Source organism: Nilaparvata lugens, chromosome X (assembly GCF_014356525.2).
Source record: "Nilaparvata lugens isolate BPH chromosome X, ASM1435652v1, whole genome shotgun sequence".
NCBI classification, from domain to species: domain Eukaryota; kingdom Metazoa; phylum Arthropoda; class Insecta; order Hemiptera; family Delphacidae; genus Nilaparvata; species Nilaparvata lugens.
In genome coordinates this window covers 35,238,690-35,257,243 of record NC_052518.1, presented here as the reverse complement: position 1 = coordinate 35,257,243, position 18,554 = coordinate 35,238,690, and the positions used below count along the sequence as shown (strand labels likewise).

Sequence of the window (18,554 nt, the reverse complement as noted above, 5' to 3'; positions counted from 1 at the left end):
CAAAGCCAATAACTTTATCATTTTCCAACTGTGCACCGTTGCCAAATTGTTTGTTGACTATGGAGAAATATAATGAAGTACATAAATATGTCATCTGAATAAATAAATTAAATCATAAATAATAATTTTTCTCGAGTATGAAATATACTTTAGATGGAATTGATCATTCATTAGCAAGAATCAAAAATTTATATTCTAATCAAAGCTGTTCTGCAGAAGGCGGTAAACAGAAAATTGGCATATCTGCCGTCCTAACATTTGCACTGACTTTATAACGTGAATCTCACTATAGTATGTACAAATTAAAATTGGTATGATCTCAATTTATTCATTTATTAAGTAGGATATTGACAAGCTACTAGCTTTTCGACATTTATTCTAGTCAGATTTTGTTTTGATGAATGATGCTCCCATAAGCTTTTGCTTGCGCGTGGGTGAGGTAGGTAATGAATTAACATAATCTAACAACTACTGGTTAAGCTGACAAAAAGGGTTCTATTGGGAAGGGTTTTATTAATATCAATATTATTTCTAAAGAAATGAGTATACTGCTATTATTTGAATCAGGTTGTGACTAGAATACATTAAAGGTCATGCCAAATCCAGCTCAAGGCCGCATAGGTATCTCATCGTGATACTCACACAACTCGTATCAATACAAACATGTTATCAACTCGTTTGTAATAAGAGATAGTCATTGTTCTGTCGCATTATGAAAACCGTAACATTAGTAAATTTATAATATTATCAATTTTCTACATAAATAGAGTTTATTTCTTGTGTAGAGCGTAGCGGTCCTACTATGTTAAAATAAGTTGTTTTTCAAAGTAGATTTTCATAAGTATTTTTTATTTTGTATTTTTAGCCGGTACAATGTTTTGTAATAATATTATGTTGTGCGAAATAAATTAATTTTTGAATTGAAATTGAATTGAAAATAGGACCAGGTCACAATGAGCTCGCTACCGCCGCGGTCGTTTCAAATCAAATCATATTCTTTATTAAAAGATTGTTGTACAAAAAGTTAATTATATCAAGTAATGTATCGTCAAAATATAAAAGCAATCAAAGCATAAAACATGTATGATATACAATAGCCCACTACATTAATCATGTATGTAATTTGAGGACCGCTTGTCGAGAAACCCATCGCAGGCACGAGCTCGGTTTGACCTGGCTAGCACAATCGTTCTCTAGTACCTAGGCGGTAGCGAGCTAGTAAGTTGGTATAGCATGGCCTAGGCTATTAGCAGTAGTAAATTTTGTTGGGAAAATATTATATAAATAAATAAAATAGAATATTACAAATTTTAGATGAAATCTAGTGATAAATAGGCTAGCAACGACCCCCGGTCGTGGGTTTAAATCCCGCCGGTAGGCATGGATGTTTGATCACCTCATCAATTCTAATAATCATGCATTCATACTATTACCCACTCACAGGTAAAAATCATGTGTGGGATGAAACTTCTAAAGTGAAATATTTCCTACACAATAATGCAGTTTTTCAGAATGAATGATTTCAAAATTGATTTATTCATTATGAGAAAGGGCGTGAAATCAACGGATGACAAGTCTCTTTACCTCCATTTTCTTTCAGTCGCTAGAACTGCCTGGTCGCTGATTCTAACAGTTTTCAAGTATTCAAGTTTATAATAGACTAGTAGGTAACCCGTGCTTCGCAAGGGTCTATTTTAAAACTGCAAAATGAAAACTTGACGTAATAAAAAATCGAAATTTGAAAATAGGCCTAAAACCATCCTCGGTTAATGAAGAGTCTATATGCAAAATTTCAAATTAATCAGTTGAGTATATTTCAGACGTGATGATGCGTCAAACATAATTCCCTATTCCTTACGTGTATAAGCCAGTTCTTTCCTTTATTATAGTATAGAAAACTGAAGAATACATAATACTTGGAAACCTCACAGAATCATATTGATTTTTCCAATACATCAATAAATTTTAGTCCGATTAGGATCCTCCTCAATTTGAATCAGGCAGCCTTTTGTTTTCCCAATTCCAAACAAAATACCTAAAATACTCGTTTCACTGGGAATTCGTGTCTGATAGTACATTATAACTGAAGAATATAAATTATTTCTTATTTTATTGTGATCTATTCATGTTTTTCTTATGAAATTCAATTATAGGCCTACAGCATGAAGACTATGTCCAATTCATTTGTACTGGTGGCAAAATTTTACATTAAAAATAATTATTTGATAAAATCCAAGTTCAATAGTAATGAAAACAAATTCCTTCAAAAAATAATTGATAATAATACGTTTCGAGGAAGAAAATTAAGAACAAAAAATGGGAAGCCTCGGGGATTCGAACCGAGGAACCATCGCTCCGTAAGCAGGCCTTTTACCGCTGCGCTACATAGACATTCGTAAATGATAGTCTTATAACCCGCTCATAAAGAGACACACTTTGGGCTATGAAACTTCATGTAGCCTACGGTAGCATAGATGAATTTGAACATTAATTCTGAAAAATCTAGAAGGAAAATTGAAATTTGGGCTTCCAGGTGCACGAGATTGATATTTTTAGAATCTATGTTCAAAATTTGGAGATCTAAATCATTCCCGTTTTTCCGGTATGCAATCCACAAGTTGACATGTTTTGATGCGAACAAACGAACACACGAACAAACACAACCCTACTCTCTCTTATTATATAGATTAGCAAAAATTAGTTGAAAAAATAAACTAACAAATGAATAATGAAATTGAAAGCTTGTTCAAGGAGAGGAAAAATAATTTAAATGCTCAGATATTTGGGAAAACGATTGGCTTAGTAGTCGAGCTCAGTCCTATCGATAAGATAAGTTAAGATCCATGCGCCTGCTACTCCCGTTGTAAGGGTGTCCACTTCAAGAGCTAAATATAATTATGAGTTTAGTGTAGGAAATAAGATTAAAATCACATACACATGTTTATATAGGAATATGTGTTAGAAATTATTCAAAGTAATGCCAAAAATAAATAAACAGATTTGTGGTATTACTTGAAAGAACCTACTATTTGAAGAACCCAATAATAAAACAGGATGTAAGAGTGAATATACTTGAAAGCAAGGTACAACATTTTAGAAGATAATAAAGTTGAGGAGGAGGATATGGAAGATCTATAGGTACACTTTGACATTGCCAATTATTAGATTTCAGACAACGAAGGAACTCCCGATAAAATGTATATTTCTGAAATGGAAGAATGTGAAAGTACTGATAATGAGGAAATTACAAATCACAATGAAACGTTTGTAGCCGCGGATTTGCCAGTTAATGAAACACATAGTTTTCCCAATTATTCTGCGATTGATAGTGAAAAGTTTCTTGACCTTGTACTGCTCGAAGATTTAGCTTCAGCAAAACCAACAAAAAAGAAATCGCCAAAGAAATCTAGAAATAGAAAACACAGAGCAAAAGATAGAACTGATGAGAGTAAGTGTGTTGATGATGTGATAATTTTAGATGATGGTAAGAAAGAAAGTAAAGATGTAAATTCAGAAAAGGATTTCAAAGAAAGATTGGCTAGTGATGAAAAACAAGAAATTCATGAGAATGAGAATCATAGAATAGAAGAGCAACGAAAAGTGAAGAATAAGAGTGAACTAAGAAAGAAAGAGGTTGGAAAATATATATTCGATGAAGATGGTTGAATGAATGAACGTCGAGATATAGAAACTAAGATTGGACAAGGATTTATGATCAAAAATAAGTGATTAATGTGGATGTGAAGGAAAGAATGGATATGTATGGAATTAAGGATACTCGAGATACAGAAGAGCCTGAGCAAATGTTGAATATGAATAAAAAAGGAAGAAGTAAAAATTTATTTATCTATTCTATTTATTTGTGGATATATATGAATACTGTATGAATATGATTAGGATATAGCAACAGGCTTGGCCCAAAACTTTTGATAATAAATAACACTTCCAAAAATAGATTATATTTTTTACTGTTGATAGTTCAAGTTCAATTTTCGTCCAAGAATATTTATATGAGCAAGAAAAATTTGTAACCATCGAGATTTGGAAGAAGAGCTTATCGAAAGCTCAAGTATGCTGAATGATAAAACCAAAACTGATGATAAGATGTATTAGAATGGAGGAAGGAAAACTCCTACACTGAGAAAGAAAATTAGAAGAAAAAGATGGAAAACACCTACTCTAACAAAGTAAAAGAACAAGGAAAGACAAACGCAAGAAGAGGTTTGAAGCACCAGATAAAAAAATTCTTTGGTTGCGATGTATCTACTTATTGAAACAGCGAGAGGGAAAAGAAGAAAAGGCATGGATTTGAATCCAAAGCATTAGTTTTGGTGAAATGTTGAATTCTCAAGCAGATATCTTAAGAAATCGGATAAATGTTTCTTGAATGATGTTTTTCCTAGATGTCGACCAATGAATGAAGGACCAGTATCATGGAGGACCGTTGAATACGACCATGTTAAAATTGGTATGTGTTGTGTACCCCTAGCCCTAGAGCCATGTTAGTTTTGTATGCGATGTGTTTTGTTTCTAATTTTATTAGAAACAAAACAAAACATTCACATTTATTTCTGGTTTAAGGACAAGCCGATTTTCAGGATGACCGAACTTTCTTTATTCAAAAAAAAAAAAAAAAAAACGAATCAAATACATTCCAAAAAGCAAATACAATATTGTTTCCTAATTTACAATGTGTTCCCTATAGGCTACCCTGTGTGGGGACACTTTAATATATATAATAAAATATTAATATACAAATTTAAATATTATAACATGAAGAACATAATAATTGAATATGATATTATATTGAAATAATCAATATGTCAATTATATCATTCTTGCACACATTCACACATGCACACACACACACACACGCGCTGTTTTTTCATATTTAGTTCAATTTAATTCATAGTTAACGTTTCGTTTTTTTTTCTAAGTGGTGATGTAATTAGACCATAAATGTATACGCGTTTTCGAAGAAAGAGAGTGATTGAAATTTAATACTGTCTTACTGTTACGCATACCGGACGGGATTTGTGAGTTCAATGATCTTCAATTGTTGCAATGTTCATGTCGTGTAATGTGTAAATTATACTCAATTTATACCTATATTAATTTAGTAAAAAAAAAATCATTCGCGTTGTCCACTTGAAATATGAATTTCTTGATTTCTTTTCTAAATAACTGACGTGACGTTATTTTCCTTGTTGTTACTGGAAGTGAATTGAATATTTTTATAGCAATGTATTTGAAGTGTCGTCTGGAATGTTCTAATCTTGGTTTTGGGAGGTTAATGTCCTGTGAATTCCTGAGGTTTATATTTCTTTCATCTGTTGGATATCGAAATTATTTTCAGCTGAATCCAGCATTGCTTTGAATAGAAAAGAATGTCTCACTGGTAATATTAATAGTTCTCTGAAGAGCATCATTGAACTATATTGTTTAGGTTTTATCACAAATTATTTTTAATATATGTTTCTGACCAGTAATCACAGGTTTAATATGAACATTGTATGCACTCCCATAGCATATTAATCCATAACTTATTCTAGAACCAATAGTTGCATGGTATAATTGTAACAATACTTCTTTTGGACATAACTGTCTGAGGTAATAGAACTTCCTTATGTATACAAATAACTCATTTTTTATCTTCTGTACATGATCTGACCAAGTGAGCCTACTATCCAATACGAGGCCCAGATACTTAACTGTACGTGCTTGTTTTATTGTTTCACAGTTACACAATATATTATTCACCTGTTGCGCACAATCTAATTTATGGAAGTAAATACTAGCCAACTCCAGATCAGTGTTTTGAAGATTAAATTGTATTATATTAGATTTGTCTGTGTTGATAGTTAACTTATTTTCGCAAAACCACCACCTAAGGTGCTTAAGATCCATTTCTAATTTATTTTCAAGTTCTTGATTTGTTTTGGCCGAATAAAATATAACTGTATCGTCTGCAAATGATATAATCTTTCCCAGTAAGTCACCATCCGTCAAATCGTTAATAAAGTACTTGATAACACTGATCCTTGAGGAATACCTATGGTAATGTCCCCGGGTTCACTCAATGGGTTCTCATTTCTATTCTGTATAACAAATAGGTTCTACTTTTTGTTTCTAGAAGTTATACACTCATCTACATATTTATTTTCTGTTCTGAATATGTTAATTGTTCATTTGTTTCCATTATAATGTAGTGCTAGTATGCAATGGGTCTTGCAAGACCTTGCAATACATTGTCATTTGTGATAAAGAATCAATAAAGAATCCTTACATCCTTACGTATCATTTATTCTGATCCTTTGACTCCTATTAGATAGGTAGCATCTTAACCAATCATTAGCAATTCCTTTTACTCCTGTTAAATCAAGTTTTTTTTAAGAAACATGTTTTTATCAATAGCATTATATGCTTTAGAGATATCAAGAAATAGAGCTGCACACTTATTATTAACACTAAAACTGTCATTTACTTTTGAAAAGAGATTTTTTATTGCCACTTCTGTACTTCTTCCTTCACGGAAACCATATTGGTTATCACTAAAAAGTTATTTTTATAAAATTTTTCAAGTCTAATCTTGATTTTTTTTTCTAAAATCTTGAAAAAAACCGGTAAATGTGAAATTGGGCGGAATTGATCTATTTTTTACAATTTGTCTTTTTAAGAATAGGTATAACTACGCTGTGTTTGAACATGCTTGGAAATTTTCCTTTCACAATACTCAGGTTAATTAGATCGGTTAATTTGTTCAAATAATTTATGTAAGTTTTTTAATCATGCTTGTGCCTATTCCATCAACACCTGGCGAAGATTTGTTTTTCAATTTTCTTATTATACTTGCTACTTCCTCAGGATTTGTAGGGTGAAGAAAAATTGATCTAGTTGGAGATTTGTATAGAAACCTTATTTTTGATATTCTAGCAGTCTCTTCCCTGGTTTGCAATGTGCTTTGTTCTAATTTATCATTAATTTTATTCACAACATTTAGAAAATAAGAATTAAACAGATTAGAAATTTTATTACTATCATGTATTTTATTACTAACATCTATTTCCCTGCTCATAAACAATTAGTTTTAGTGGTTCTTCATTTTTTTCAATCCTATTAACGCGTCAATTGTTTTCCACGTCTTTCTAATGTTTCCCTGGCTTTCTCTAAACATTTTTGAATAATAATATTGTTTTCTTTCTCTCAGTTTATTACGTAAGTTATTTTTGAATGTATTGTATATTTGTTTTAAGTCGTCATTATTAGGTTGTTTGATTACATTCTTGTATAACTCATTTCTCAAGTTTATTTGCTTGATCAGATAACTATTTATCCATGGCGACCTAAATTTCTGTGTCAAGTTATTTTTTACAAGAAGATTTTCTTGTGAATCTTTGATAGCGCTTGTTAAAATGTCAATGGAATTCTCCCATCCCTCATCAACCGATGCTGCTGACATTTCTCTATCCCAATCAATCGACGATAAAATATTATTCAACTTTCAATTATAATTGATTGGGTATATTTTATTATTATCTGTATCTGTTTCTTCGTTGGATCTCTTCAATCCTTCAACTTAAAATATGATTGTACTGTGATCAGTTATATCTAAATGTAGTATTTCTGGAATTAGATTTGTTTTGTTTTAGTTTTGTTTTATTTTTGCCAGATTTTAAGTAAAGATGATCTATTGAAGAGTTAGAAAATCGAGACCTATGAGTGTAATCAGTATTGAGTGAGTCAAATCCAAAACTGTTCATTAGATATTCACTATAACTATAGGAATTTAGGATATTAACTATAGGAAATGTAATTAAAATAAAGGTTCTTCTAACCACAAAACTTTTGACACAATACCACATAATACTTTGTTCTACAAAATTGAGTCCTATGGGTTCAGAGGAGTCCCCCTTAACGTATTTAAAAACTACCTGAGTAATAGAACCCAGTCTTTAACCATTAATGATCATTCGAGTGTCACAGACTTAACTACATATGGTCTTAACTACACCCATCCTCTTAATTCCCTATGTCAACGATCTTCTAAATTTAAGAGAGCGTCGGACTTGGCTTTGGTGAAGAAGAAACTGAGCGGTGCTTATACATGGGGATTTCTAGAAAAATGTTTCCATCTGCTTAAAGAAGGCTTGTATAAAAAAATGTAACAGTTATAATGAATAAATGAATAACACATAGATGTATATAATACATTCAAATCTCTCAACCAATGGATTTGTTCCTAGATTTATGAAATAAAATTAAAATCAGTTTCCCATAAGAAAAAGAGCCAAATGGACTCATTTTATTTTATAAACTGTGAGTTGCTGGGTCATACGATCTCCTTCAAACAAAAAATGAATTAGAGATCAATTCTTTGACAGTCAAAAATGTGATAGAGATAATTGATATCTTAATTGGAAATACCAGTGAAATGAAGTATTCAAAGTATTAACAAAATACAATGTACTTCCTTTCCAAAGTTCTTTGCTCGAAGTTCACCACTTGTGTGAGAAATCGCCCCACTGAAGGATAGTCCAATACAGCTATATTGATTGCACTCCCTAAATATATAGCCTAACCAACCCTTGAATAGCGGGATATCAGAGCTAGGGAGATAGCAGAAGAAAAGGCATTCTTCCACTATTGTCTATTATAAGGAATAGTAGCATTCCTCTACGAAAAAGAACAGTCAAGAGTTTTGGTTTGTCAATATTCCCAGAAAGGTGCCCATGATTCTACAAAATTAGTCTTCATATTTTTTTAGGAGAGTGCGGTATTACTTACTCTCGTTGGCTAAGTTATTTATATTTGACTCCCAAGTATTGTGTATATAAGTATTATAAAGTGAGAGGATCGCCTAACATGGAGAAACCCAGTAATAAAGTATCCTACTGTTCCCACAAAAAAAATCACCAGTAGGTACCCTTCTACTTCCTTTGATGTTACGACCGCTTTTGGCTAATCATGCCATTATAAAGTGTCAATATGAGCTATAAGGAAATAAACTAAGGTTTACTAAGGTAATGTAGGTTTACTAGGGTAATCAAGGTTTACTTTCTAATACTAATAATTCATTTTGACACTTGATTAGCCGAAAACGGTAAAAAATAAAAGTGTACTAGTGATTCAATGTAATAATTATAAAGCTATCAAGTAACTCTAGAAGTAAAAGAAAAGTCTCATAATTATATGAAGGATATTTTTTATATAGTTTTGTTGATTTATTGATCCATTATCGAACAATAACAATTAAAATTCATTCACGGTACCTATATATATTTTTCAAAATCCAATTGAACTTAGCAATCGTAAAAGTATAATGAGGTCATTGCATTTATCTCTGACTCGCTTTTAGGTTTATTTAACATTTTGTGGTAGCAATGCAATTGGATGTTATACTTATACTCTGATTGATAATAATTATAAGTATTTAGAATAAATTCTAGTTTTGTATTCAAGAATGAATATTGAAGAATTTTTTCGGTTGCAGTATCAACTTACAATATTCATCAATTTTTTGGTAGTCAAATTCAGATTTGCAATAACTTTTTTCTACTTTTTTTAGCTTTTCTTCAAACCACTAACCAATAATGTTACCAAATCAAACTTGTAATAACTATTTTCTTATTTCATTAGCCAGGTTTTTCCAAGTCTGGTCATGAGAAAGGAACCAGAAACTAGTTTATTCATCAGCTCTATACCATAGTGGGAGAGGGTGAAACACACCTCAATGGAAATAGCGGAATGACAGGTGTATACCGCTATACTTCTTGGAAGATTTTATAATATCGGTAGAAAAGACAACATTCCTGAACTATTGTCTATTATTGGAAGCAATCCTCTATGCGAGAAGGACAGTCCTAAGTTTTGGTTTCACAATATTGCCAGAAACGTGAGTGACGAAGGTTCTACAAAACCGGCCCTAATTTTTTCAATTCTTTTCCCTACGCGAGTGCGATATTACTTTTTCGCGTCGGGTGAATTATTTTATAATTCGTACGAGAGTTTGGTGTATGTGCACATTGAGCCACTAGTTCCATTTTATTGTATTTGAATGTGACGACCAGTTTCAGCTTAATATGTCATTATCATGTGTCAAAATGAATTATTTATTTATTTATTTATCACAAGAACAAGGAAGACTGCATGCTATTTACTTATAAGGAAGTAAATACTAAGGTTTACTAAAGTGACTAGGGTTGACTTCCTAATCATAGCAATATTCATTTTGACACTGACAATGTCGTGATTAGCTGAAATCGGTCAAGAGAATAAATAGAAGGGTAGACCTACTAGTGATTCAATAAAGCTTCAAGTATCCCTGTAGAAATAAATGAAAAATATGGAACAACCATCCTGTTTAACAATCAAATTCTGTTTAAATAAGTTTAAAACGGGGATGGAATGTGAATTTCTTCATGTAATAATACATCGCAATCATATTATAGAAAATTGTCATAAATCGAAAAAAAAACTTGACAACGCCAACATCAAACTGACTTGTTGACTTGTTGACTAGCCTATTTCTTTGCCTACGCTCGTTCAATTAGCGTAATTTATCATGTTACGTCATTTATCAGAGTGATAATAGTGAGTTTCTTTATGAAGTAGAAATACATCTTACAATACCCGAAGAAACAAATACTATCCTCCAATTCAATGTATTTCTTTCAAATAAATTTGGAACGTAGGCTCACATAACACTCAATTAAAAAGTTATTCTTATATAATTACTGAAATCCTAATTTCTTCCATTACCGGAACCCCGAAGAAACAAATTTCATATACTAGAACCCCTGCACTATACGAATGCTAATATATTATGTTCGCATTATTCAGCAACATTACATTTGTATTAATCAATACAAAAATGGATCAGACTAGAGCCTATGTCAACTATAAATTAATCATATCATGCCACTACTCAACCGCTGTGTGACGAGCAGTCCATCGTTGTGAGTCAGAGAAATCTTCTAAAAATATTATAATGTATATGAATATTATAATGTATGTGGACTAAAACAAAAGGTTAAAAATTCTGATTTTTTAAATTTCATAACGGATTATGATATTATTTTATTTTCAGAGACTCATATAATAGCGGAGGATGTAGATTATGTTAATGATTATCTTTATGATTTTGAACTAGTATGGTGCTATGGAGAGAAGATCTCTCGTTATGGTCGTGCTAGTGGGGGTATGGTGTTGGGTATCAAAAAGGTTTCCACTTTTAAAAATAAAATAAAATTTAGAAATGTAGATGGTAAACATATAGTGCTTGTTGAAATAGACAATGCTAATTATTTGAACATACTTCCTGTTTATATAAACTGTAATAAGTGGGATGTTGAATTCCTAGAAATTAAGAATTTTTTATTGCAAAATGCGGATGAGGTATTTTTAGTTGTAGGTGATAAGAATGTACGTATAGGTAAGGAACAAAAAATTTCTGATAAGTCCAACATTGAGCCACATGCAATCAATAGGCTGAGTAGAGTGAGAAATTCCAAGGACGTTATCGTCAACAATAGAGGGCGTAAATATTTAGATATGTGCTCTGATCTGGGATATATAATACTGAATGGAAGAATGGATGGGGACAGGGAGGGGGAAATGACGTTTGTAGGTGGTATGGGGAATTCTGTCAATGTTATTGCAACGATTTCCATGGATTATTTCAAGTATGTTGTAGATTTTAGAGTGATTTCACAGCCGTTTTCCGATCATTTGCCAATAGAAGTTATATTGGATGTTGAGAACACAGTTATTGAGGATTATCAGTGTTTACCGTTGCTTCCGAAATTGTCATGGGATAGAGCAAGCGAAGAAAAGTACAGAGATAAGATAGGACGGTCGATAAATAACTTGTGTATAGGTGAAGACGTAGAGCTGGCATGCCAAACTGTTACTGAAATAATTCGAGAAGTAGGCCTATCTCTCGGTAACGGTCAAGGTCGAACAAAGTTCAAAAGAAAGCAAGAATGGTTCGACAATGATTGTTGGAGAGCCCGAAACAAAGTGTTATCTCTTTTGAGATTGTATAGGCGTATCAATAATGATTGTGCGAGAGAAATGTATATATGTGAGAAAATAAATTCAAAAAATTGTGTGAAGAAAAGCGTCAAAGTTATCAGAAAGCTCTTTTGAACACTATCTCGTCAGCCTCAAACTCCAAAGTCTTTTGGCAGGCTATGAATAAATTAAAAAGAATACCTAGAATAGTAAATAACTCTATAAGTCCTCAGGATTGGGTGAACTATTTCAGAGACCTTCTTAACCCTGAATTATTTGCACTACCACGCTCATACGCAGAACATTACATTGTAAATAATCGCTTAGACTCAGATTTTATTATGGAAGAGCTGAAAAATGTATTGAGATCAGTTAAAGATAATAAAGCTCCAGGAGAAGATCAAATACCGTTCGAGTATTATAAAAATGCTCCAGACGTCATGCTAAATAAATTACTAGAGTTATTCAATATGATTTTCACATTGGGCAGAGTACCAAGTAGTTTCAAGTTCGCCATAATTTTTCCGTTGTTCAAGAAAGGTGCTAGCGATGAAGTGAGCAACTACAGAGGAATTAGTTTTCTTACAACTTTTTCTTAAGATTTTCGCGGGTTTGATATTGAATAGACTCAATCAGTGGGTCGAAGAAAACAAGATTCTAAATGAGTTTCAGACGGGATTCCGTAAAGGCTACTCAACAATGGATAATATATTTTCATTGACATCTATCGCGAGTCTAAGATTAGCTAAAAAAAGAGGTAAATTGTATTGTTTCTTCGTCGATTACTCAGCGGTTTTCGATTCTATTGATAGGAAAGCATTATTTTACAAACTAAGTTGTTTAGGATTATCAACTAAAATGTTAAATATTATTAAAGCATTAAATGATAATTCGAGTACTTCAGCTGGCGTCTGGTGCTCTGAGGGGCTGACTCAAAGTTTTGAGACTAGGTCAGGCTTAAGACAGGGTTGTTTATTGAGTCCGTTGCTTTTTTCACTTTTTATGAATGACTTGCATGATGAACTGGGGGGAGGGTTGTTAATAGCAGGTATGAAGATTCGAGTGTTGCTATATGCGGATGATATTGCCATATTATCGGATTCTCCAACTGGCCTCCAATATATGATAAATAATCTGGAACGATATTGCGAAATGTGGAACTTGAAGGTCAATCTGAATAAATCAAAAATAATGGTTTTCAGAAACGGAGGAAAATTGAGCAGGTACGAAAAATGGTTCTACAAGGGAGAGAGAATCGAATGCGTGAAGGAATATAAATATTTGGCAGTAGTTCTGACACCCACCCTTAGTTTTGAAAAGCATCTGAGTGATAAACTGTCTAAAGCAAAATTAGGTTTGAATCTGGCTTGGGGAGAAATGCTGAATGGTAATGGGGTCGACTTTTCTTCTAAATGTAAATTATTTAAGGCATGCGCTAGGACAGTCTTATGTTATGGGGCTCAAATATGGGGTTGTAAACAGTACGAAAATATTGAAAAACTGCAGCGCTTCTTCATCAAAAAAGTGTTTGCTCTACCCATAAATACGCCCAATTATATGCTCTTCATCGAAACAGGACTAACTCCTCTCTTTGAATACTGCCTCAGGTTGCATTTTAATTACATTTCACAAATCATGAAAATGGAAGATGAAAGACTACCAAAAATTTTAGCTCAGCAAGTAGTAAGAGATAAGTGCTTTTGGTTCAGGGAGTGGAAGGTCGTTTGTGATAGGGTAAACTTGAATATTAATCTTTCTTTAGAGAACGTGATAAGTTGGAGGGAGTCTTTCCAGAGCTGTACTGTTTTTAGCAGAGAGTATAGAATGTTAAGATTCAATCCTCACTGGTTTTCAGCACTTGCCTAGCTAATGGGATGGGCTTCCAGAGCTGACATCGGCCGCCTCTTAAGGATTCTAAATTCAACTATAATATCCTTTGCAGATGATACTGCAGCTATTTTCCACGGTAAAACTTGGAATGGAGTTGACACCATAGCTGAACAAAAAAGTGTTGTTTTAAGTTTCATTACTTTACCAATCATTTATTTTAAAACTGAAATTTCAATCAGCCGCCATTTTGGATACAAGTATCAAAGAAAATTTTCATTGATGCCATAATTCTTGTATTAAAAAGACCATTGAAATGATGTACCACACAATGGGTTTTTACATTTAAAATATTCTAGTTGCAACCCTTAAGTCACCCCCTTATGATGGGTTGAAATTCATTTGTACGTCAAAAGGTAGAGTATCCGACCAAAAATTTATCCTGAGTTACAGTATTATATCTACAACAGTCTCCAACTTATTGAAGGGTTCCTATACATATGACTCACTCTGTATATAACATACATGTGTATGAAATTATTCAAAGTAATACCACAAATAAATAAACAGGTTAGTTCTAGATGAGATTAGAAAAAAATGCAGAAAAATGAATGGTTGCTGAGTTAAAACTTTGCTTATTTTTGTTAGTAAATAAAAATAGAATTCATTACATTTGAATCGATTCCTGGTGGTTCGGAACCCACCTAATGCTATGGGTCCACTCATCTCTCATCGTCATCCTTCCCATTACCCACGCTTATGCTTAGAGCGTTAGAGCTTAGCAAGATTGGAGGTTATGTGGGCAGTGGGAATCACCCTAAAAAATAACTGTTTGAAATCCAGGTAATTCTCTTGAAACATCCAGCATTTATTTGTCTCCTGAATGATTTGAAATTTAATTAAGATGCCATCCACTGCATAGTTCTAGTAATATCTCTGTATCATTTCCTAAAACCAGTGAAATGAGATAATTAATAATTTGCGACCTGAAGTACTCTTGCACCAGCCCTGAGCTCTCCGATATCCGTTTATTTACGACCTGAAGTACTCTGGCACCAGCCCTGAGCCCTCCGATATATGTTTATTTACGACCTGATGTACTCTGGCACCACTCCTGAGCCTTCCGATATTTGTTTATTTACAATTATGTAGTACATGTAGACCGTAACCACATTGATACAGCCTTCTTTATTCCGTAATAATACTAGCTATATGATTGTTGGTAGAATGGGCGAGAATTCAAAATAAAATCAAGAACATTATACGTTTGATTATGAACTAGCTTCAAAGTACCTCTGATGCTGACTGGTAGACAGCTGAACATCATCCTTGAGCCAAACAATGGCAGGTTGTGGATAGGCTTCAATATGGCACTCGAGGTCCATATCATACTGAAGAGCTTGGCCTAATCTAGGTCGAGGAACAGTTATAACTGGCGCGAACTCCACTACAACGGCAATATTACGACGAGCTCCCTTTCCAACTCCATTCTCAGCAACACAGTAGTAAGTTCCTCTGTCCTCTTTCTTGATCTTCGGGATCTTCAGGATGTTACCTCTGAAAACCACAACAAACAATTATTGTTTACAATTATAGAGAGAGCTTTTGCTGATTTTATAAAGAAAGCAGAATTATGAAAAGCTGTACCGATTTCAACGGTTCATTCAAATCACGTAGTTATGTGGCGTCAAGGGCTTGAGAGGCTCGCCATTTAAAAACAAGTCGCTATTTCAAATAGTTGCACAGAATTCTACGGCTACACTATGGCGACTCGATACACTAACGCTCAGGTGAGAATTTTATCAACTGCAATGACATATTAATTCTAATATTCATACTAAGTCAATCTAATAATAATTAATCATACTAATTCAACTGCAACGAATAATTCTGAACATCACTGAAATATTGCCGTTTTTAAACTAAACCCAACCACCCAAACTTTCCACAACTCATCCTAAACTTGCCCTAACCCCAACCTCATGTAACACATTACCAGCGCATGTAAAAAAGAAGGAAGAAGCCGTTATACACTCCAGATTCCAGTATCAGACACAAGAGTCTGAGTTTCTCGGCAACTCCACGAATTGAGTACCTTCAATACAGTGAGGGAGGAAGTTGGGATTTGAAGTGGATTAGCTAATGAATATAAACAAGCACGTGTTCAAGTTTGTTGGGAAATTAGTAAAATTTCCCATCCTACACAATTAAAGAAAGTTTGGTAGAAATAAGAATTTGGTAGAATTAGTCAAGTCGTAAGGTCTGAAAGACTGGAGAATCCACGACTGGAGTTGTACCATTAGAGTCGCGCTGGTGTGAGTAGAGCCTAAAAGTTATTAATACCAACTGTTGAAAATCTTGACTTCATTCATACTCGCGTAGTATGATTTCTCAATGCTACTACACCTTTTTTGTTATGATAAAGATGATACTGTGATGGCTATTAATTTCATATGACAAGATGCATATAAAATTATATTACATTTACATGCAAATAATTCAAATTACAAAAATTAAAATTCGAATTTCGCCATCAATAAAATTCAAAACAAATAGACAAAATGCAATGAAGATACAGATATATAGACAAAAATTGTTAATCATAATTTCCCCAGGCATAATATGACTTTTGAATATTTCCAATGTAAATATTGATTGCAATGTCAAAATACCGAACGTTATATCCATGTTGTGGCTCGACTCGCAGTGATTTCATTGACCAACAAGCTAGATCAAGCTTGCTAGGAGCACGATATGGCCTATTTGAGGAATAGTGATACAGCAAGCAGACAAAATCTTAGCAGAACGAGCTTAAAGTGTAGCAGCATTCTCAGATGCAGGATTGGCAGAGAGGACAGCAGCACTAGCAGTCACCAACATTATGGAGGCTAAGGCTAAGTTTGAGGGAGGCATGAAAAGATCTTCAAAGAAAGTCAGATTAGATTGGAGTTGTATATTTATGTACGTTACAATACATAATTGTTATGCACATTACAATAGTCAACAGAGTGGCTAAGAAAAAGGAGAGACAAAAGGTCAATCATCGAAAAAGATAGTATTGAAAGGGGATGAAGGTTAGGTTAGGTTAGGTTAGGTTAGGTTAGGTTAGGTTAGGTTACCTGAGACGCCAGGTAATCTAGTAACAAACAATCAAGAACATGATGCTCTGCAAATATGGATATACTGTATATTCTATACAAAGCGGATTGGATACATCTGTTCTTCACATATGACTCCAGCATACATCACAGATGCTGGAGTAATCTGTGAAGAACAGATAGTGTGTGGATCATTAAAAGGAATCTGTGCATCTAAACCAATAGAAAAGATGGTACTACTTGCTATTTTCAAGGACGGATAAGAAAGAGCTATCAATAATTTTGCCAATTGACTTGGAGAAGGATGATGAGATGAAGGAGGATGGAAAAGATCAATCTTGAAGAGGAGTTTGAAATGGATGAAGAGGACCAGGAGGATGAGGATAAGGAGGAGGATAAAGAGGATGGTGAGGGTACATTAGTAAAAAATACTATCACACATATACAGTTGACTCGAAGGAGCATTGACTACTTGCAACAAAGAGGTTGTGAAGTGATACAACATCAGCAGGGTATTGTCACAGTCTGAAACAATGTCATAAGTACATTAGCTAAGAAGCATCGTATGACAAGTTCATATCCCTTATTCAAAGAATGGGGTTTTCTCACACTGAGATATTTATATTTTTACAAAGTGTTGATGACCTTCTTCATTAGAAGTGGTAAACTCAATCCAGCGAATAGCACTTAAAGCTTGAGATCGACAGGGAACTGGATTCCAAACAGACCCTACAAAGAAATCTATCGAAGACACTACTTATATATCTCACCAGGACTGTATAACCTGTTACCCTTAGAATTGAAACAGCTAAACAATATAGTAAGCTTGAAGGTGGAATTAAAAGCCTGGCTATTATTTATTTATTTATTTGAGATACATATGAGAGCACAAGGATAATATCCAATAATTGCTCTCTTATCACATAATACAAGTAAAACAATTGAAAATGCAATATTTAATACAAATATTGAAAGAAATGAAAAGTTTTTACAAAAAGTCTTTCTAAAAAATATACATTAAAGAAAATTTAATCACAATTTTAGATAGCAGAAATTATACAGAAGTCATTCTAGGAAGAGAGGAAAAAATAGTAACGAGAGGAAATAATTAAACACACAACTTCAAGGAGTAGTAAAAAAAAGAGATCACTGTCACAGAATACTTTCTCCAATCAAACTCCAACCATCAACGAGGGATTGACCTCAGCAACCCACTCCTCACCTCTTTCTCTGACCCAGCAAGCTATAATGTTACTTTTTAAAAAGATAAATAATTTGAATTTAGCGCTGAACAAAACATCGATAATGTATAATCAAATAGATAAATATCGATAGTCGAAAGTTCATTTGTTGATGTATTGTTGATAATTTCAAAATAATGTTTGTAGGTTAGATGCCAACACAACAACGTTATTAAATATAAAGTTTCCAATACTGAAATTTTAAAATAAAAAATAATAAAACACTTTAAAAGATAAAATAATTGATAATTTTATTAAATAAATCAAAAGAATTGTACCAATTACATTAACACAAATTTTACATAATGTTATCATTTACAGGATTTCAATAAAACAATAAACAAAAAGCCAAATATAAATTTAAATCAAATAAATA

At 33.1% G+C, this 18,554-nt stretch overlaps 1 protein-coding gene across 1 annotated transcript in view; it reads right to left on the bottom strand.

Moving 5' to 3' along the window:
* LOC111055687 (lachesin) overlaps positions 1-18,554 on the bottom strand; it is a gene marked incomplete in the record, with an annotated part of 137,429 nt that overhangs the window by 31,795 nt on the left and 87,080 nt on the right. Inside the window, 1 exon segment of the mRNA XM_039443207.1 lies at positions 15,133-15,396. Coding sequence (XP_039299141.1) covers positions 15,133-15,396 — 264 coding nt within the window.